This window comes from Epinephelus lanceolatus, chromosome 24, assembly GCF_041903045.1.
Source record: "Epinephelus lanceolatus isolate andai-2023 chromosome 24, ASM4190304v1, whole genome shotgun sequence".
NCBI lineage: Eukaryota > Metazoa > Chordata > Actinopteri > Perciformes > Serranidae > Epinephelus > Epinephelus lanceolatus.
Window position 1 is genome coordinate 13,521,887 of NC_135757.1, and position 23,081 is coordinate 13,544,967.

Consider the following 23,081-nt stretch of genomic DNA (forward strand, 5'->3'; position numbering starts at 1 on the left):
AACACTCAATTACACTGCATTCAAATGGATTCAGGTGATTTTATGATGTCTGACAAGCTATTTGGGCTCCATATTGTTTTCTCAGCTCTAGATACTGGGATTGGAAATGAATCCCAGTGGATAAACTGTGTTTTGCAAGAAATCCTCTAAAATATGGGAGATTTAAAGTGCCTACATAAAATCAAATCAAACAAAGTGTAATGCAATATATATTTACATATGTTCTCTGACAAAACTCAATGACTTTAGTTACTTATATGTCATAATGACACAGCTAATGCATACATAAAAACAGAATACCTATAACAATTTATATTGTGTTCAGATGTGGGCAGTAATAAGGTACATTCACTCCATTACATGTACATAAGTAACTTTTTTGAGTAGATTGTACTTACAGTTTTAATGCAGCAGTCCTTTTACTCATATTGGATTTGCTGATTTATTTGCCAAATCATGTAATGTAGGAGACAGCAAGCAAAGAATGCAATTGAAACTTGTATTTACTTACTGATGTACTTAATAAAGAATAATATTAAAGTAATATTCACTTGGGAATTTAGTGATCACACGAGAGATATTCACACTGAAGAATATTATCCTAGTTTATATGTAAGAGATTTTTTGAGGTGTATATGTAGAAGATTTTCTTGGTGGACATGTCGAATTTTCAAAAAGTATATGTAGGAGATAATCTAGGTGTATATGTAGAAGATGATCTAGATGTATATGTAGATTTTCTAGGTGTATATGTAGAAGTTTTACTTGGTGTATATGTAGGGGATTATCTAGGTGTATATGTAGAATATTTACGAGGTGTATATGTAGATTTTCTAGGTCTATATGTAGAAGATTTACTAGGTGTTTATGTAGATTTTCTCGGTGTATATGTAGGAGATTATCTAGGTGTTTATGTAGATGTTTTAGATGTATAGGTAGGAGATAATCTAGGTGTATATGTAGATTTTCTAGGTGTATATGTAGGAAATAATCTAGGTGTATATGTAGATTTTCTTAGTGTATATGTAGGCAATTATCTAGGCGTATATGTAGATGTTTTAGGTGTATAGGTAGTAGATAATCTAGGTGTATATGTAGGAGATAATCTAGGTGTATATGTAGATTTTCTAGGTATATGTAGGAGATAATCTAGGTGTTTATGTAGGAAATAATCTAGGTGTATATGTAGATTTTCTAGGTGTATATGTAGGCAATCATCTAGGTGTATATGTAGACTTTCTTGATGTATATGTAGGCGATCATCTAGGTGTATATGTAGATTTTCTTGATGTATATGTAGGCGATCATCTAGGTGTATATGTAGATTTTCTAGGTGTATATGTAGGCAATCATCTAGGTGTATATGTAGACTTTCTTGATGTATATGTAGGCGATCATCTAGGTGTATATGTAGATTTTCTTGATGTATATGTAGGCGATCATCTAGGTGTATATGTAGATTTTCTAGGTGTATATGTAGGCAATCATCTAGGTGTATATGTAGACTTTCTTGATGTATATGTAGGCGATCATCTAGGTGTATATGTAGATTTTCTTGATGTATATGTAGGCGATCATCTAGGTGTATATGTAGATTTTCTAGATGTATATGTAGGCGATCATCTAGGTGTATATATAGATTTTCATAGTGTATATGTAGGCAATTATCTAGGCGTATATGTAGATGTTTTAGGTGTATAGGTAGGAGATAATCTAGGTGTATATGTAGATTTTCTAGGTGTATATGTAGGAGATAATCTAGGTATATACAGTACAGGCCAAAAGTTTGGACACACCTTCTCATTCAATGCGTTTTCTTTATTTTCATGACTATTTACATTGTAGATTCTCACTGAAGGCATCAAAACTATGAATGAACACATGTGGAGTTATGTACTTAACAAAAAAAGGTGAAATAACTGAAAACATGTTTTATATTCTAGTTTCTTCAAAATAGCCACCCTTTGCTCTGATTACTGCTTTGCACACTCTTGGCATTCTCTCCATGAGCTTCAAGAGGTAGTCACCTGAAATGGTTTTCCAACAGTCTTGAAGGAGTTCCCAGAGGTGTTTAGCACTTGTTGGCCCCTTTGCCTTCACTCTGCGGTCCAGCTCACCCCAAACCATCTGGATTGGGTTCAGGTCCAGTGACTGTGGAGGCCAGGTCATCTGCCGCAGCACTCCATCACTCTTCTTCTTGGTCAAATAGCCCTTACACAGCCTGGAGGTGTGTTTGGGGTCATTGTCCTGTTGAAAAATAAATGATCGTCCAACTAAACGCAAACCGGATGGGATGGCATGTCGCTGCAGGATGCTGTGGTAGCCATGCTGGTTCAGTGTGCCTTCAATTTTGAATAAATCCCCAACAGTGTCACCAGCAAAACACCCCCACACCATCACACCTCCTCCTCCATGCTTCACAGTGGGAACCAGGCATGTGGAATCCATCCGTTCACCTTTTCTGCGTCTCACAAAGACACGGCGGTTGGAACCAAAGATCTCAAGTTTGGACTCATCAGACCAAAGCACAGATTTCCACTGGTCTAATGTCCATTCCTTGTGTTTCTTGGCCCAAACAAATCTCTTCTGCTTGTTGCCTCTCCTTAGCAGTGGTTTCCTAGCAGCTATTTGACCATGAAGGCCTGATTCGCGCAGTCTCCTCTTAACAGTTGTTCTAGAGATGGGTCTGCTGCTAGAACTCTGTGTGGCATTCATCTGGTCTCTGATCTGAGCTGCTGTTAACTTGCGATTTCTGAGGCTGGTGACTCGGATGAACTTATCCTCAGAAGCAGAGGTGACTCTTGGTCTTCCTTTCCTGGGTCGGTCCTCATGTGTGCCAGTTTCGTTGTAGCGCTTGATGGTTTTTGCGACTCCACTTGGGGACACATTTAAAGTTTTTGCAATTTTCCGGACTGACTGACCTTCATTTCTTAAAGTAATGATGGCCACTCGTTTTTCTTTAGTTAGCTGATTGGTTCTTGCCATAATATGAATTTTAACAGTTGTCCAATAGGGCTGTCGGCTGTGTATTAACCTGACTTCTGCACAACACAACTGATGGTCCCAACCCCATTGATAAAGCAAGAAATTCCACTAATTAACCCTGATAAGGCACACCTGTGAAGTGGAAACCATTTCAGGTGACTACCTCTTGAAGCTCATGGAGAGAATGCCAAGAGTGTGCAAAGCAGTAATCAGAGCAAAGGGTGGCTATTTTGAAGAAACTAGAATATAAAACATGTTTTCAGTTATTTCACCTTTTTTTGTTAAGTACATAACTCCACATGTGTTCATTCATAGTTTTGATGCCTTCAGTGAGAATCTACAATGTAAATAGTCATGAAAATAAAGAAAACGCATTGAATGAGAAGGTGTGTCCAAACTTTTGGCCTGTACTGTATATGTAGATTTTCTAGGTCTATATGTAGAAGATTTACTAGGTGTATATGTAGATTTTCTTGATGTATATGTAGGCGATCATCTAGGTGTTTATGTAGATTTTCTTGATGTATATGTAGGTGATCATCTAGGTGTTTATGTAGAAGATGATCTCATCATCACTAATTGACTGTAAATACACGTGTTTAATTCTTTAACTAAGTTGTAACAAAGCAACAGTCTTTTTGCTTGCGTATAGTTTTTGGTGACCAAACAACTGATTGTATTTCACTTTATTACTTTGTTTGATTTGTTTTTATTTAGGCTTTTTAAATCTTCCGTACAAAAAGTAGTTAAACAAATTCTAGGTTTACCTGCTCCTGACATTCAACACGAGGCTTTCAGCATAATATATCTCACCAGTAAATCCCGTCTTAAGTGCAGTAATACCACGGGCAGGGTGTGCTGGAAACTCCCTCCTCTCTGTCCATGAATTATTCTGTTCATGCACGATCCCTGCCCCGCATTAATAATTCACCAGCTCTGCCTTCTTTTAACCTGCATTAACATCAGGCAGGGTTCATCAGCAGCCTCCTATCCTAATCCCAAAAATGTAAACTTTTGAAGTTGCCGGAGACACTTCTTTAATTGGATGCCCCGTGCCTCCTGAAGGCACTGAGTGGCAGAGCAAAGGGAATGTTTGAATATCAATAGCCGTGTGTGGGTGAGCAGTGTGTTTTTGAGATTTTCCAATGATCACAGTGCTCGGAATAATTAAAAGTTACGACTCTGTGTGGCTGTTCACGTCAGCTCCCGTGGTTTTATTATTGCTGGTGATAAAAACAAATGGACCGTGGTTTATGTGCATCAATAATCTGTCCCTCCACTCTAAAATCACATTGCACTTTATGTCATCACCAAGGATTGCTTCGTTCCTTTACCTTCTCTAAGGCTTGAATTGTGAGATGAAGACACACACACACACATATAGTAACCCTTCCTGATTTATTTATTTGACATGACAGGCCCAGGGAACAATGCAGCAGCAGGACTGGCCCACTCTCAGTCCAGAGCCATGATTGCAGCCGCTGCTCGTCGCAGAGACACCAGCCACAATGACCTGTACTACGAGGAGGCAGAGCACGAGAGGCGTGTTCGCAAGCGCAAAGCACGGTAATTCATGCAGGAGTTCTAGAATTACTTCAGACATTTGTGGAGGAATATTTCAAGGGGTGTAAAATTGCCGTGTTTGAGTTATGTCATATCGTAAGATAAGTCGATAAAGTATTCACTGTGACAGGCCTAACTTTGTTTGCTGTGTTTCCTCCCAGACTGGTGGTGGCAGTAGAGGAGGCGTTCACACATATCAAGCGCATGCAGGAGGAGGAGCAGAAGAAGGCCCCAGGGGATGTGATGGACCCTCGAGAGGCAGCACAAGCCATCTTCCCATCCATGGCCCGCGCCCTGCAGAAGTACCTGAGGACCACCAAGCAGCAGCACTGCCACAGCATGGAGAGCATCCAGCAGCACCTGGCCTTCTGCATCACCAACAACATGACGCCAAAGGTCAGACGTCTTACCAAATGTATTCAATTCAATACTACATGATCTGACTTTTTCTTCCTCTCGGATATAATGAAAGTGTGTCTGTCTGTATCTCTTCCATGCAGGCGTTCCTGGAGAGCTACCTGACCCCAGGCCCCACCCTGCAGTATAGCCGGGACCATTGGCTGGCCCGTCAGTGGACGCTGATTAGCGAGGCGTCAGTCACCAGCGGCCTGAAAGATGGCACCATCTTTCTTCTCAAGTGTGTGGACTTCAGCCTGGTGGTGACGACAAAGAAGATCCCTTATATCCAGATGTCAGAGGAATACATCGACCCCAAGTCACACAAGTTCGTCCTGCGGCTACAGTCCGAAACCTCCGTGTAGGACTCCAAACTTTTTTGTTTTTTTACTCCTCACCCTGTTTTGTTGCTCTCAAATGTTTTCATTTTGGGTTTGCAGTTTTTATTTGTACTTTTTTGGAATTTTTATATATTATATATGAATCTATATATTACACTCATGTTTGAATATATTGATCTTCTTATGTTTGATTTGGATGAAATCAAAAGAAAGAATTGAGCTCTTGGACATGGTTGTGTGCACATGCAGTATGTGTGAGTGAATGTTTGTGTGTGTGTACGCGCGTGTCATTTTGTGTGAACACAATCACTTGTTCCTTTTCCTGTTTGAGATGCTGGAGCCAAACAAGACGGGAACAGTTGAGGTTCTGAGGAGACTCTGTTGTCTCAGTCGGTCCTTGATTTCCGTGGGACAGACGGACAGACAGCCAAACCACTAAGGACTACAATGGTGTGACTTGGATTTAGACATTTGAAGCCTCATGGAAACACATGACACATATCCTCCCTGTGCTGATGTCTCGTCTACAACATTTGAAAATATCTGGATGCTCTTTTGGACGTCAACAGATTCTCAAAAGCCGAATTAAATGCATTCGACAAGAACACTATAGTCAGACTTTGCATTCAGTGCACATTTATGTGTGTTCATAAATGGGAAGAATATGCCTGAATAGATGGAACACATGATTTCAGCCTGCTCTGAAAGGATTTCCTCCCCTATACTCTTGTCATCACGTCTTCAGGGCACCTGCAGAGCTCCGGACAAACACTTTTCTTGACAGTTAAGATGTCAAACTCTGACCCGCCTCATGTCCTGCCTTGGGCGTACGTACAGTAGCACCCTGCAGTGCTTATTCTATCAGCCAAAGTGGGATGTTTTGAGCTGTGTTGGTGCACAATTCATTTCCAGGTGCAACAGAGCGAAATCAGAAATATTTCCACTCCAGTTGGGAACAACACACTCATGCCATGTTAAACATGGGGTGAACTCCCAATGATCCGGAGCATAAGAGGTGGATGCATGCTCAGAAACATTTGCCCTGCCTCATCGGTTCAGTAACCTTCTCAGGGCTTTCATGTCTGCCGTATCTGCCTGACACTGTGGAAGGGGAAGGCAGCGAGGCGGAGAGACAGAGCCATGATGTCACAAATAAAAAGTACTACTGATTACTACATTGCAGAAAATCTAAACACTGTAAATTCTCATTTAAAAGCTGGCGTTCAAGTAAGCTTTGCATGAGCAGGTAAAGGCTACTGCAACAGCTCACATGATAAATTTAGTACAGTGTTCATTTCCACAGCACTAATTCTATCAGTACAACCGAGTCATGTCATGTCTTTTGTTACTGTTTTGTTTGAGAGACCCCTTGCAGCAGAATCTACATTTCATTTTACATTGTTTTGAGGCAAAGAAGAACAGGTGACGAGACTTCATACTGATATTAGTGCAGTGGATATGGACGTTTTACTCAATTGATCAAGACACCAGGATAGATGTGTCTTTCTGCCACTATTTGAGAATTTATGGTATATAAATTATAATTTAATCTCCCAGGGCTCACAGGGTTTGCTTGTGTAACTAGAATACACAAGAGATGATGAAGAACCAACAGAGTTTGTATCGACAGTGAGAGCTGCAGCAGGGCGGAACCTCCCTCTTGACTGGACCGTCTGGTTTTCCTTTTCTACCTTGTCCCACCTCTGTTGTCTGACAAACATGCTCACAGTGAATCCCTCGAGGTCAGAAGGGATCTTTTCTAATTAATTCTGTCACCTGATGAATCATGAATCTCGTGAAGCCAGAAAATTACAGTTAAATGAAGCTAATGGCACTAAAATGACACTGTTAGATCACACTCGGTGTATTCACCAAAGTGGTTAAAGAGTCACACTGAGCTCATGTGTAACTCACTCAAAAAGAGAAATATGTCATACTGAGAATATCCTCTATGAGCAGGGTTGTCCCCTGCTGCCCCCTGGCTGGTAAACCTGATACTGTCGGTTTGTCTACCTGAGGGCAGCAGCAACATGTTTCATATAAAACATTTTTCATTTTTGCTGTAAACTAACTGTTCAACAACCCGGGAAGAAAAAAACACTCCTGCTGTTTCCTGCAAACGGCAGACATTTTTTTTTAGAACAGCTGCCACTGGTCACAATTTGTACCTACTGACAGATAAACTTTGTATGATCCCAATGTGACTGTGCCTCCTGTTTTTACACTGTATCTATTTATGTAAACAAGCATGTGTGTATGTATGTGTGTATGTATGCCATTCCAGTTCACATTATCAGCCCCCCCCCCCAACATCACCACCATCTGTCATGCTGTTGCCAGGTTACACTCCTCTGTCATGGTTAGGTTTTGGTTGGACAGCTCTATGACGACGTGACATTGCAATGTAAGACATGTTTCAGTTTCACAGCATTAGTATTCGTAAAAAAATAAACATTTTTATGAACATTTGTAAAACTGTTGTATGGGATTGTGTTGTGCTGTAAAACTGAGTTTGATGGCTTGGTTTTTGATTTTTACATTCATTTGTGATTTCCTACATATCCCAGAATGCTTTTCAGTCCTCAGAAGGAGCAGGAAGTTCTTTAATTAAACATGGCTGGTTAGTATGGTTGTGGTTTTAGTTACCAAACTTGGATAAAAGGGACTAATCAAAACTTTTGATTTTCTCTGCTGAATTCTTTACCTTAAATGATTGTAGTCAGGGTGTTTGTAACATGGTTGTAAAGGTATATATTAATTTAATTAATTAATTGATGGATTATAATATATTAAGGTATATCTAATGGATTATATGGTGCTATTTTCATGTCCTAGTTCTGGTCAGTTTTTATCCCTGTTAAGTGGTTTTGACCCCTTTAAACCCCTTTATGGTTAATCTCAGTATTTTCCAACCCTATTTTCTCATGTATTGTCCAAATGTCTAATTCAAACAACATTTTTTTGAACTGGTCCAGTATTGAGTGAGATCACTGCAGACAGCAGCAGCGAAAAAGGCCGCAGTGTCTGAACATTATGGAAATGATCCCTACAGAGATAGACCTTTTTGTTTGAGAGTAAGATCCTTTTTTTTTACCCAGAAAGTGTCCTTAAATCACCATCACCAATCACACCAGCCTCCATTTAAATAAACAGTAATTTAAGAGTGTATAGAGTCAGCACATTTTCACATCCAAGTGGTTGAATTAAGGGTTTATTTCAACCACACTAGAGTTGGTGATTGTTGGAACAGTGGAAAGACAGTTTTTGTGAGTTGTATTTTACTTCTGTTGACTTTGAATGAAGTGTGTTTTATGATGATAGAATTACTCCTTTTTTTAAATAGAGTCTGGTGGGTTTGATGATCGTGTTTTCAGGGCTATTTTTGCTTCAACAACAAGGATCCTACTCTTAGACAGAAATATTTCTCTGCAGGGATCCTTTCCATAATGTTGTCAGACACTCACAGTTACACTCTGAGCCTGTCAGTGGCAAAAACAAGCACTTTTAGTGGACATAAACTGAGAGCGCACAATTGCCCGCAGGGGTTATATTGCAGCCTGTCTTGCCAGTTGTGGCTGCAGTGCTCTCTCTCAGTGATGGACCAATTTCAAATTACCTGTTCCGATTAGTCATTTGGACACAAAATTGTGGGATAACAGGGTCCAAGTTGAAAAATACAAAGTTACCCTTTAACCTGTGCTTATAGCCCAATATAACTATCTTTACATGCTGCAAGTTCTATTAATTAAGCCATTAATTATCTCCATGTTTGGGATGAATCCCTGAGTTTGTCTTTTTTGATACAACTTAAGGTGTACGTGTAAAATTGTTTTGTCAATTTAAGGTGGTTTACCCCTTTTAAACACCTTGAAATTATATTTTTATAATATGATGACAAAGAAAATCAGATTTTTGTGACCACAGCTATTCTAGGCTTCAGTTGAAACGTTTATCACTGGTGGTTTAGATTCGTCCCTACGATCAAACTGCATAGCAATTTATTCCTAAATTGTGCTATCACGGTTTCAAATGTACACTGTCTTTCATTACCTTTCTCCTATTCTTCCAGACTTACTCCTCAGTATCTCCATATGCACTAGTTTCTGCCCTGGCCGCAGTCTTGCTAACATTCCTCTCTGTCGCTGCCCATTAGGCATCTGGCCCCGCTGTGTGACACACCAGAGCAAAATTTCAGCTTTTTTGGCCTTGATTTGGTGGCTTTTCGTTGTCATGAAGCTCAGTGGTAATTGGCTTGCTATCAGCCTGTCAGAGCAGCGCAGTCGGACCTTGTGGGTAAATGAATGTCAGTGTCGGTGTCCGGTGCTGAAAACAAACAACCTCATACCTCTGCGAGCTCGGGGCACGAGGCCGCCTGTCGGAACTCATCTGTCCCCGGCTTAATCCCCCTCCCTGCTCTGTGCAGGACCGGGACGAGGAGGAGAGAGATGGAGAGAGAGGAAAATGAGGAGCATTTGCATCTAAATGGAATGTTTTTCTTCCCTTCATTCCTCCCTCTGTATTTGTTCGGTAATGGCTTGGTTATGTGCAGATGGAGGCGTGAGCGGAAATCCGTCTAGCTTCTAGCAGCTTCAGTTTTGAACAGAAATCTACACCATAACACATCGTACTGCTGTCTTTCCTTTGTTCTTTGCTGTGTTATATACTGAACCTGTTAGACCCTCACACCCATGCTGCTGTCATCCTTCCTCTCTTGGGAGTGAGGTGGTGTGTGTATGAACATTGAGTCTTCCTGCCCTCCTTTTAGTCAACGTCCATGTTAAACACCATCACACTTGACATTCACAGGATTACGTAACCTAAAGGCCCTGCAGAACATCACAACACTTGCTCCATGACACTGTCTGCTTCCCTTTCCTCAGGAGAGAGTATGACATGTCTTCTTGCCTCGGGTCACGTTTAAATGCACACACTCAGTTGAATGTTCTCATCTCTCAGATATGGCTGCATGGATTATGTGTAAATCCCAAAACATGATACAAACATCCTGTTTACACACTGCATCACATCCACCTCCGGGGGAATAATGATTCTTGCATGGCCCTGTATTATTAATTCATGTCCAGCAGGAGTGTGTCCGCTCCTTATGCAGTTTGTGGGGCCCTGGTGGGCAGCCTTTTAGCTTGTCTCACCCCAACTCCATCAGCCTCATTGACCATGTTCCTTCTCCCATTAGGAGGCATAATGATGCTGAATTATTCACCAATGTCTGAATAATTCAAGGTGAAAACGCTCATTGACTGAGGGAAAATGTGCCAATCTGCTGTCTTGAGCGTCAGTCTGGACTTTCCTAATGAGGGAGAGTACTGAAGTGTGTGTTCTCACACACACATACTTCAAAAACAGCCGAGATGGTTCAAATTAAAAGACGTGCACATTGTCATAGTGTACTTTTATTATGCAATGCATTAATACCAAGAAAACAATAGAAGCACTGTTCTATGTTGAAGAACCAAATCATTTGTCATTTATTTTCAGATACGTAGACACACAGTTCCTCTTAACTGTCTAATCATAAATGTCAACCTTAAAGCTGTATAATCAATATTTTATATTAATATGCGTAACGTGATAGATGCCACTTATAGTGACAGACTCGCTAAAATTTATAATCTGACTTTGTAGTTCCTCTCAGTTTAAGCGCTCTGACACACCAAGCCAAAGATCGTATGTGCATCGGTAAATGTTAGGCCATTGTGGGCATCTGTTGCCCTAGTTTTTGCGATGTGTCCTGCACCATTGGCAATAGTCGGTCCTTGTTCCCTTGACGTTGGAGCCAGTGGAGCCCATCGGTAAATGAAATCACTCTGATTGACAGTTCAGCTCAGAGCACAAGCAGAGAGATGGAAATGACAAAGGCAAACATACAACTTAAGCAGAGGGCTAGTGATTTAACATGTTATATCAAGAATCTTTTTTAGCCATTGAGCTCTTTGACATATACGGTTTGTAACTGAGAAATATAATTTCTTCTTTCAACATCAGGTTGTGTTGTTGATGTGCTGAGCGTGTCAAGTATGTTCCGTCTTATTATTTCCCTTTTTGAATGACAAATACAGACCTTCGCCGCCTGCTGAGAGTCATTTTCTTTCACACAGATGTAGAATGTAAGTGCTAACTGGCCGTTGGCTGTAGTCTTTGCAGTGTGTTCAAGCACAACTTTTTAGCTAAGACGTGAGCGGCATGAGGCGACGCAACAGTCTGCCTTTGTTTCCACAAGTTCTTTGATGTCGGTTTGGTGTGTTTGGGCCTTTACAGAGCATTTTTGTGTCTTTCAGGTCATTGTTTTGGTTTCTTGGCTCGCAGCTTTGATGTTTTCATCCACTCACAGCTCACATTAGCATTGTTTGTATTTGTTAAAAGCTCTAAAAACCAACTGTACGCTACCTGTTCAGCACCAAACAGCAGATTGGCAAAGTTAGCTGCTCAAAATAATGAAACATTTAGCAACTACAGAGACAGATATTTCACTTAGTAGTTGGTGGAGACCAAAACAGAGCTAACAGGTGAGTGGATATTGGACTAACATTCAAAATTTCATTCTACTTGAAAACTAACGTTGCTCCATGTCTGCTGGATGCATAAATAGGAAACTGTTTGCTAACATGTTAGCCATACCAACTTAATGGGTGATAATCAGGCACCCAGAGGTGCACAGGACTGTGATTTTTTGTAGTGGCAAAACAGTGGAATTACAAATGCTTGGTCTGTCACATGATACCATTGGGCCCAAAAAGACCTTTCCTCATTGACTTACAATGGGGAAAAAGCATCTGTAAATCACTGCAAAATCACTCATTGCAGTATCGGGAATTGATCCATTTAGTCCAATAACATTTTGAAAGTCTAGAGGAGGTGCACTATTAAATTATTTTATCCCCATTTAAGTTAGTGTAGTGCCAAACAGTAAGTTAGCCGGTTGGACGGCGGCAGTGAGTCACTGAGCTTGCAAAGCCTGTAGTCTGCTCAATGGGGCCGACGGTGCAGAAGATCCAGGTAATTTTATATCTGGAAAGTCAAACTTTTTTTTTGGCTTCATGAGCCACTGATCAGCTTTCTTAGTAACAAATTGGGCCCTGCCTTCAGCACTTTATCCGGTTGTCTTTATAAAATCCATGGTGATATGCAGTGTTTACAGTTTATTATGCTGCCCCCACATGGCCAAAATCTATCAATGGAGCTTTAACTTACATGTTGTGTATGCCACACAGAAGCTATGCTGATATCTTGATCCTTGGTAAGTACAGGAGAATTACTGCTTCAGGCACTGTGCTAACATTATTATAAACTAGGCCACAGGTTTCCCATGATGACCTTTAATCAGTTCTGTTTTATCTGCCTGACTATTTAAACCACTGTCTACACAGTGTAGAACTGTGTAGGAGACCATATAGTTTCTTTTAATTTCACTTTTTTAAATTATTTGGGAAAAAAAGAGAGAATATGTCAGTAATCTGGTTCTAATGTGCCAAGTGTGTTCAGGGTTTTGACACAGGTCTGAACTGCAGCACACCAACCCTTGACATTAAGGTTAGTCATCGCTGTCATCTTCCTCATCTGGGTCGTGACTTTCGTAACTGTCTTCTGGCACATAGCCGTCAAGGTTTTCCTTGTCGTCAGCAGACTCATCGTCATCCTCCGTGTTCACCCTGCCAGACAGGACGTCTTCTATCCAGTCCTCCAGCTCCTCCGCGGTGGGCAGGTCCTCGTCATTGGACATGTCCAGCCACACACTGTCCGCCTGGAACACCAGGAAAGTCAAGATAAGGGTTAATAAATACTTTGGTACAGTACAGATAGCAACCTCCAGGGCTGAAAAATGAAACCAACATGGGAGTGCTGAAAACTGCAGTTCCTCTAATGGCCACTTGAGGCTGGCTCCAGGAGCGAGTCAATCTCCACAGACCCCAGCATTTGAAATGCATGGATTTGAACAATAACTTACATCTGTGACGTTGACCACTCCAATCTGAGGTCTAAACAGGTCCAACTTGAAGGTTTTTTCCCAGTAAGTGGTGAGCTGCAGGGATGAGACAGACCAGGTTAACTTAGACTATCAGTGTCCAAATTTTTGATACTGTTTATTATTATATATTAATATAAGGCAAATGATGTGGCAGAACCAGAGGAAAGTCATCAGGGTCGATCCAGACGATGCTGAGCTCTGGGTTGTTGGTGTTGTCTCTGGCCACGTCTTTCAGGATCTCCAGGAACTCATAGCCATCTTGAGGACAGAACAGAAGAACCTGAGCACACCTCCTTTACTTGCTACAGGAAAAATGTGAAACCAAAAGGAAAAACTCCCAGACCTGGATCCTCCTCCTCAGCAAAAGCAACAATATGTATTCCATCCATGTCGTCCTCCTAGAAATTGAACAGCTGAGTATTAAAACACCTCAAATCATCTCAAGACAATCCCACGAAAATGTATAGAAAATAGTGTGGGGAGCCAACTCTGTCTCTCATGGTAAAACTGAACAGCTACTCACCCATGTTTCAAACATATTCTCTGCCCGCAGTTTCCTCAGAGTAGCCCTGTAAAGAGCACATTCTTATCAAATGCTCAGCTAGGTTTATCAGCAATGAAATTACACTCATAAGACAGAAATCTAATCAACCTTCTGTGTTGGGTGACAAACTCAACAATGTCCATCTCTGACAGAGGTCTGCCAGGCAGGATGGCCGGCTCCTCCATGAACGGCTCATAAAAATTCACCTCGTTCATCTTGAGGGAGAGATGTTTGGCTACCTAAAACATACCAAGATTTATAATGATAAGCTGATAGGAAGATACAATTATGGGGTTTTGTTTAATGAGTGGATGAACTCATTGAACAAACAGTTGCTATTCATTTAAATATAGCTTAAAATAGGCTTATCCACCTTCTTTTTCTTACAGTTAAATGAGAAGATACCAATTCATATTTACTGTACACTTAATATAAAGCTACCATTAGCTCAGCTCAGCTTATCTTAGCTTCGTGTATAGATTGGAAACACAGGGAACCTGCAAGCTTGGCTTTACCAGCACTGCTAAAAATCAATAATTCACAAGCTATGGTGGCACAAGACTCCAGGAAGTCACTACTTCTGGCCATGGACGGATTATGAGGCAATGGGCCCCTGGGCACAGACATGTAAAAGGCCCCCCAACCCCTGTTACATCAAAGCAAGACCTCCACACTGAAAGAGACACAAAATGACTACAACTACTAACTTTTTTTTTTACTGCTGGACCAGAACTCAAGAATCTCAGAGACTTAAAAAGGATGTCGAGTTGTTGTTTGTAGTCGATTTGCATCTTTTTGTTAACCAGGATATCCAGATGTCCCGAGAAGCCTTCGTTTCCAGGAAGGACGTTTTTGCTGTTTTGCCGACGGGATACGGCAAAAGCATAATATATCAGTTAGCCCCATTGTTCGGCAAACAAATGGGGCTTAGTGCAATGAATACGTCACCTTGTTTTTTGCTCTGATTGGCCATCGTGCTATCCAATTGCGTGCGGTGGCATTTGAAATGCCTCAGTTAGTCCTTGGGTAGGAAGGGTGTATCGGTGAGGGCCAGATTCACAATCTTTCTAGAGTTGAGTCTGGATTTCCAGGCTATCTTTTTGTAGTAGTTTTGTGTCAATTTGGAGTAATTTGTGTGTCTTTGTGGTTGTTTTATGTCACTGTGTGATGTTTTTGTGTCGCTTTGTGCTCGTTTGTGTCTCTTTGAGGTTGTTTTGTGTCTCTGAGGTCTTTTAGTGGTTGTTTTATGTCTCTTGTTGTTCACTTTGTGTCTCTTTGAGATTCTTTTGTGTCTCTTTGTGGTCATATTGTGTCTCTTTGAGATTGATTTGTGTCTGTTTGAGGTCGTTTTGTGTCTCTTGGTGGTCATTTGAGGCACCTGAGCCTGTGTCGAGTGTGCCCATTCAGTAACTCATCCATTCTTCCAGCCAAAAAATAGTCCGTCATAACCACAACCTGTAGTTGTTACGCTTCACTTTTTGTATGAATTAAACAAACAAGAAATAAAGTGTCAATAAGTGAGCTTTAGAGGTGCTATGAGGATAATGTTACATTTATATTTCCCAAAATGTCAAACTATTACATAGTGTATTAATGAGCGACGTGTATGTGAGAAGAATCAAAATCAAATCCAAACTTACAGATTTATCAAATGTAGCAAAGAACTTGATGTAAGGTTGAAAACGCTCGGAGGCTTCCTGAAAAGCTTTGTAGTCTGAGACAAAAGGAGACAGAGAGAGAGAGAGAGAGAGAGTGATGAAGAACTCAAGTAAGAATGGCAGAAACCTAAGTTGAGAAAGTAAAACAGATTTAAGTGTTGAACTTAATCATTCACATTCTGCTCACACCCCCCAGCCCCAATCTACAGTATGTGATCAGGAAGGCAAGCAGTGAAACACACTCGCTTCATTCAATTTCCCATCATGATTCTACTGTCTCCACCCCAGTAACAAAGTCTGCCTTAATACAGTTTTATACGCTTGTAACGCGCTTCTGGCTCGGCTCCCAACAAGGTCACAACCAAGGACCAACCTATCTCTGGACAGAAATAGGCTCCATGATGAAACTTCATGCCACCGTCATATTGGACCAGATAGCATCTTCCCTGTCTCACTTTTTCTCCCTTTTTTTGAGAGGAACTATAATTGCAGTTTGACCTATTAGACAAAGAGAACTAGAAGCTATTTAAAGGCTCCCGTGAGACTGAGTGACAGTGCCACAGTCTGGAATCAGGTTTCCCTTTAGCATGGCGATGTAGCTCCATTAGCCTCTAGATCCCATTAGCATCTGGGGAATACAGTGAGGCAACTTCAGGGGACAGAGACACAGTGTTGTGTATTTTAACCCATCACACACTCCTTATGTTTGTGAATGTAAACACAGATGCATTCAACACTAAACACAGATGCTAGCATGAGTTTGGTGGTGAACTAACATGAATCTTCTCCCTTAAAGTAGCCAATGAGGCGGATGTCTTCCTCCATCCTCTCGAAGGCTCGCAGCTCCATGGCGTTATTGAGCATTTCCACTGGGTCCTCCAGCACCTATAGGGGGCAGAATAATACAGGTAAGTTATTTTTATTGCCATGAAATGTTCATGCACAGCCATTAAATGGAGAAAGTGACCAACTGGGCCAAACCAAGTGCCTGCCACATCATGGGGTTGATTTGGGGGTTTAGTTTAAAGAGTTTATTATTGCTTTAGATTGTATTAGTTTATTGATTCATTTTGTTAGGTTAGTAGTTGAATATATTTATACTGACAATCTAATTGCCCCTTTTTTGTTTTGTTTGTAATTTAGTTAGTAGTGTTTAGTGTTTGTATGTTACCCCCCTTTTGTTTAGAATGGTCTGATCAGCCATTATATATGTGCCCTTTTGTATGTGTTTAGTAGGTCTGTTTTGTCTTTTGTTGGACAGTTACTTTGTTGGTTAACACACTTTACATTGAGTTTGTATTTCCTGAGTTAAGTTCTGTTACATTGACCTCTTTTATGGTCCCAAAACTTTGTTATATCTTTTGTAAAACATTTTTTTGCATTTTTTTGGGTGAATAAAACCCCTGGATACATTTTTTGAGCATCACATCCCCCTGGAATGACTGGTTCACTATCAGAATTGGATCCATTCACTCTGATAACACTCTATTTGTATCCACATTCATGTTAGCATAGGGCTAAATTTGAACTTAGCTTCTTGGCTGTCTTAAGTCTCTTGTGCCCTTGCTCAGCGGGACCCACAATGCAACAGGTCCAGGTAATTTTATACCTTGGGGTGTCACTGAGCAACTTTCATAGTAATGTACAGGGCCAACGCTGTATCCAGTTCTCTTTATTCATCCATGAGGCAGAAGCTAACATTTGTTGTGCTAAGAAAACCAAAATCACAATTTGCAGTTGAAATCAATATACTTTTAAATTCTGGAGGAATTTTTAATGAATTCAGCAACTATTCATTTACAACTGCATCAACAAAGTGTTTTGAATTCTCTCCAGCTTCATGTCTAATTTATGCCTCCGATTCATGGATGTATACAGAGAACTGGATACAGCACTGGAGGCAGGGCCATGTTAATACCAAAGAAGCTGCTTTGTGGCACATGAAGCCAAAGCTGTTTGACTTGCTGGGTGTGAAATTACCTGGACTGTCTGCATCGTTTTGCCCATAGAGTAGGCGCTAGAGACTCTCCCCCGGCTGAGCTAGCTACTTCTGATTTAGCCCTCTGCCAACATGAATTGTGATAAAATGATTTAATTGTGTGGCTTTTCGAGACTTTTGCAATGTAATCGGACTGAATGGGCCAAATACAGATGGTGAAATGAGTCATTTTGTGGGGGTTGTGACACTCAAACAAAATCTATCCACTGATTTACAGATATCTCTTTCACAATGTAAGTCTATGGGAAAAAGATTTTCTGGGCTCAATGGCATCATGTGACAGACCTGCAAGCTGCAGTTACATGGTTTGGCCACTATGTAAAATTGGCTTCAAAGTCTGGCCCACTTCCTGGGGCCCTGGATTCATGCTTCTGACTGGTCTCCCTTCTACATAGCAACTGTGACTAAGGCTCGTGGGTATTATTGGGTAATAATATTGGGTAGTATTTGTGAACCAAACTGGTGGCACAAACTTATAAAATTGTGATATTATCCCGGAGAGTCCTGCATTTCTTTTCAAATGGGCATGGGGATAAAAACTTCCAGAACCAGCGTCCCCTCTCACTTTGCAACTCTATTTCCCCAAATGTCACTTTAATAAGAAATACCTTCAGGGGAAAGTGACATGAAAGCTACTCCTGCTGGATCTTGTTTTGCTATGAAACACATCATTTACACATATTCTAATGAGGCTGCAGCTGTTAATTGGCTGCACAGATTATACATTTAAAAAAGAGCAGAATCAGATTTTCCACTCACATCCAATAGAAACTCCACCAGTGTGTCTGCTGAGAGCTCCCCATCAAACTCAATGACACGGTCGTCCTTGAAGACGTACAAGCTGCCCACTTCCTCCAGACCTAATTGAACAGCAAGAGTATAGTGTATGGGAAAAAATTTAAGGTCTCACGTTTAGAGAAAAGTAGCAAAGACACTATTGCCATTATAATTAAAGAAAATTACTGGCAAGGAGCATATGGGGAAAGCAAAGTCATACAAAGAAAGTATAAGAGGAGATTTTGCAGAAAAAATAACCAACCATAAAAGTATAATCCAAATTTAGGCATTCAGCATGCACAGTATTGGAAGTGATACTGTATTTGGCGACTGTGGAATGATGAAGATATGAGTCATACCCAGTTTTTTGGCTACTTTGGCGTCCTTCTGTGCGTCCACCATCCCAAAACCGATGTCTTTGTTCTCCAGGACCTGAGCTGTGAGCTGGGTGTTCATAGAGAGAATGTCAGTCAGCAAAAGACTTTTTTGTCAGTGCATCAAACACCTGACTGACGAGATGTGCCTGGATTGTCTTATTAGCCAAACAAAGACAGGAAATTATCACACCTTATCTCTATAGGCTGTAAAAACTGTGAGTCAGGCCAGAATTGTGGGTGTTTTTGGACTCAGATTTACATTTTAGCAGCATATTAAAATCAGGATATCACCTAGAATATTGCTGGAACAAGAGGACTCGTGTTAAAATAAGATGTTAAAAGGTTGGTAAACACATTAATCTAAAACAGATCATGTAACAGTGTTCTCAGGTCAACCAAAGAAAGTTACAACTTGTTCAAAAACATTTAAAATACTGCTGCTGGTCTACAAATAACACCGTGGGCGAGGACCAGATTACATTTCTGACATGCATATAAACCTTCTAGAGGAGTTTTTTTGACTTGGGCCTGCTGACCGCTAACTGCTACTAGGGTCACATCACATTTACGCACCTTACTACACATACTCTGAACAACTTCCCTGAGGATCTTAATCTTTGTCCAAATGATACAAATCTAAACTATGCTCAGTGCTAAGTAGCAAATGCTTACATGATAAACATTACATTTGCTTAACATCAGCATATTCACTATTTCATTGTTAGCATGTTAGCATGCTGACGTAACATTTAGCTTAAAGCACCACTGTGTATAGGCATACTGTATGAAGCTATAGACTCGATAGCATCAGCCTTGATTCTTAATTCATCTTTCTTTTTTATGCAATCTGAAAAGCCCCCTGAACCAAAGCTGTGTATGAAACCTGCTATATAAATTGCCTTCTTCTTCATAGTGATTCGTGGTGGCTAAATTAAGTATGAGTCAATATGATTATTTTTGTCAGATATATGAATCGGAGGCTTTAATTACAAAGGAGGAGCAGGGCTATTCGATCCATCTAAACACACATTATTTTACTTTTTAAAATTGTATTTGTTCAATATCTTTCTGCTGAATATATTGTATTTTTCAGCCTATGCTGTTGCTGGGGGAAGAAATCATTTCAATTGAGGACTGTAAAGGGGGTTAGTGGGTATTACTTCTTCCATAGATTTATTCCTCATAGTATGGACTTGGACAATCATAGGGCAGTGGTTCCCATTGTGGGGGGCTGTAACCCATGCAGGGGTCACAGGACATCCCCAAGAAAAAAGGTTTGCATTGTATGTTTCTGTAAACCACAGATATGTTACATTTGAACATTATTTTGTAGCAGACACATTGAAACTGTAGATTTCTCAACAACTCAGTGGTGGAGGTGTGGTTAGGTTTAGGCACAAAAACCACTTGGTTATAGTTAGGAAAAGATTATATTTTAGATTAAAATCTCCACGTTTAGGGCACAAAACCTGCTTGAAAAGTACGGACAGGTTGGTGAAAAACAACCAGGTTCAGTGGCTGAAACACTGTTGGAGATGCAGCAATGTGTTGGTAAAAAACACACAGATTTGGTTCTGCAAACGCTGTTGGAAATGTGGAAAGGGTCAGTGAAAAACAACCTGGCCTTGAACAATTGTCTGCAGTTTGGTAGCAGCTGTTTCACAAGGTGTCATGACATCCACCATCCCCTCCACCAAATCAGCTCCTGTACTGCCTCACTTTAGAAATGTTGATGTGCATGAATCTTACAAATGTAATGTATTAGCAGTAAATGCCAATGTAAGTGACAACATTTTCCTCTGGTGGCTGGGCTGCGTGGGACAAACCTTTGCGGTTGCAGGATGATATTTCTGACATTTCTGTAGTTGTTGTTTTTTGTGTGAAATGTGATGACAAGGGGTCCCAATTTGTCATAAAGTGAAATGCTTCGGAGCCCCTGATGCAGGAAGATAAAATATCCGGGAAATCAAGACTTCAGTATTTCTAAAATCCCGGCTACAGCCCTGTTTATGACCGTCTCATCTTCAAAAAAGACCGAAAACACCTTAACTGTTAAATAAGGTTTTGTTGGGGGGGAGTTTTTCCTTATCCACTGTGAGGGTCCTAAGGACAGAGGGATGTTGTATGCTGTAAAGCCCTGTGAGACAAATTGTGATTTGTGATATTGGGCTTTATAAATAAAATTGATTAATTGATTGAAATAGAGCCTTTAAGGATCAGCCTGGGATCGAAACACCTTCTACTCTGCATGGCACTTTCTATGCTGTGTATTTGAGCCGGCATCCACAGCTGCTACTGTCTTCATCAATAAATCTTTTCATTACAGAGGTGCGTGTGTGCTGAGAGTCCCCTGTGGAGTATTCTTGTTAGGGGGAAGCTGTGAGTCAGGACTGCTCACCTTTCAGTTTGAGTAAGGACAACAGATTTCGAAGTACCACTGAGGAGAAGATACTTTGGCTCTATTTGAATGTGTTTGTGTTTTAAAAGCATGAAACATGACAGGAATGTAAAAGTGACATCTGAAACATGGATCATAAATAAGAAGGGAAGAGATGCAAGAATACATCGACTTATTTCTAGTTCACAGCCCGATAGTGAAGAGTTTTGGGAACAAGCTATTAACAGAATGACCTAGAAACAATCCCTGGATACATGTGAACCACAGAGGAGGGCACATAATGGGATTAAAATCACTGCCTGCCAGTTAAAAGAGCGTGCAGGTAAAGCATGTGTGACAGCTGTGAATCCTTCCTCCCTTTATTTTTAAGCAGACAGTCGACACGTCAAGGTGGCAGAGGAAGAATGAGGCATTCACTGTCAGGTTCTCCAGCCAGGGGAGGGATCACTGACTATACAATGACTTGTTATGACAGGTTTGAGACAAATGAGCACGGCGAAAAGGCTGCAAGTGTAACCCGCGGGGATTTGGGCTTCAGCCTATTGAGACATTTTTATGTTACCAGTAGCATCAGATATATCAGGGCATACTATGTCATAACACATCCATCTTTGATCAGTAATGACGTCTTCTCAGCAGGGTTCAGGTGTTAAATACCTGATGGAAATTAGGATTTAAAGGGATGTAGTTAGTTGAAAATTGCCAATGTTTCGAGCTAAATGCTGTTAGCTTTCTATGTTTTTGATAGTTTTTACCGTTTGTATAGTACATACATTTACAACTGCAGACCTGTTGGCGTTTGAAAATTGACAAACCACTAAGTATTAATGCATTACTAACATTTATAACTGCATTATTACACACATTTCAAAGGGATTTTCACAACCTGACAAGTCAAAGGCATTAAAAAATGATTTACCAACCTTTAATAAGGAAAATAAAGTGGTATTAAAGGGTATTACGCTTTTTTCCCCTGATTGAAATTAACTCAAATTCCATAATAAAGAAAGAACATCAGCACTGATCTCTATATATTTTACTTTAACTCTACACTCAGCATTTTCTTTCTCTCTACTAACTCTCTGGCTCCCCTCTTCCCACCTCTGTACACCCTCCTCCTCACCTCCAGCACCAGCTCTGTCATCTGGAACCGCTTCTGAAGGCCCTTGTTGGCAGGCATTGGTTCATGGTAGAACAGACACAGCAGGTCGTATCTCTTTAGAGCCTTCTTGTAGTTGCGCTCATTGATGTCCAGCACCCTGTCCTTCCCGTCGAAGTTAGGGAACTCGAGGCCTTCCTCAGCACTGCAGAAGAAAACCAGGTGAAGGCAAAGGCCAGACAGCAGAGAAAGACAGATTTGCTGCATTGTTGCCGGGTTGTGGAGGTGTTTGCAAACCAGAATGAAGTTTTCAGAGAAATCAAAGAAGTCCTAACTTGAAGAGTACAATCAATATCAATGTAGAGTTGCTCAGATTAATCTACAAATTTGCTCTCTATTACCTCTCTCGTAATAAATATGAAATATTCTCACAAATACTCTGCCCCAATTCCTCTCTCTTGCTCTGCTTCTGTCTGTATCTCTCCCTCCACCTGTCTTCTGTCTCCTCCTCCCTCCGTCACTCAGTCTTACAGCCCCAAATCTCCCAGAGGGTCTCGTCCTTTCTTCCGTTTCTCTCCCTGACTCAGAAACTCACCTCAACAATTCATAGACAATCATCCATGTGATACTCATCCATGCCCTTGACATAAATTCAGAAATTAGAACAAAGAAACTACAGGGGATTCATCAGCCATTTAATCAACAATGATTATAGTAATATATGCACTGGAAAATGAAATCTCATGCTATAAAATAAAGGAGGAATTTATTTATTGAGACAGGCAAGCTGTGAATGTGACTATGAAAAGGCAGGTTTTGTGAAGCGTATCCTTTAAATAACTTTAGTGTAGTTGATTCTGGTCATTTTATAAGCTATTAAACTCAATTATGTAGAAGGACAAATAATAAAGAAACAAAAATGAGTAATTACATTGAAGCAGTGATGATACAAAGCAAAGG

The 23,081-nt window shown here is 40.6% G+C and overlaps 2 protein-coding genes across 6 annotated transcripts in view; one reads left to right on the forward strand and one right to left on the reverse strand.

The window, feature by feature from the left end:
- LOC117250110 (vang-like protein 1) overlaps window positions 1-7,369 on the forward strand; it is a 70,333-nt gene extending 62,964 nt beyond the window's left edge. For all 4 annotated transcript variants that reach the window (XM_033616123.2, XM_033616122.2, XM_033616124.2 and 1 more), the window contains 3 exons: window positions 4,404-4,551; window positions 4,710-4,944; window positions 5,049-7,369. In XM_033616123.2, the coding sequence (XP_033472014.1) occupies window positions 4,404-4,551; window positions 4,710-4,944; window positions 5,049-5,309 (644 nt within the window). In that variant the 3' untranslated portion in view covers window positions 5,310-7,369. The remainder of the gene's footprint in view (window positions 1-4,403; window positions 4,552-4,709; window positions 4,945-5,048) is intronic.
- A 3,309-nt stretch (window positions 7,370-10,678) lies between these two features.
- Window positions 10,679-22,701, reverse strand: LOC117249871 (calsequestrin-2-like). Of its 2 annotated transcripts, XM_078165826.1 has the most exons (12): window positions 22,554-22,701; window positions 22,146-22,326; window positions 18,607-18,691; window positions 18,230-18,330; window positions 16,248-16,356; window positions 15,454-15,527; window positions 13,922-14,052; window positions 13,793-13,838; window positions 13,613-13,667; window positions 13,427-13,527; window positions 13,249-13,323; window positions 10,679-13,044 (listed from the first exon to the last, which is right to left on the reverse strand). In XM_078165826.1, exons 2-12 carry the CDS (start codon window positions 22,200-22,202, stop codon window positions 12,835-12,837), a joined length of 1,044 nt encoding a protein of 347 aa, XP_078021952.1. In that variant the 5' UTR covers window positions 22,203-22,326; window positions 22,554-22,701; the 3' UTR covers window positions 10,679-12,834. The 2 variants fall into 2 exon arrangements, with proteins under 2 accessions (XP_078021952.1, XP_033471563.1); XM_033615672.2 differs by having other exon boundaries at window positions 22,146-22,617.
- Between the last annotated feature and the right edge of the window lie 380 nt (window positions 22,702-23,081).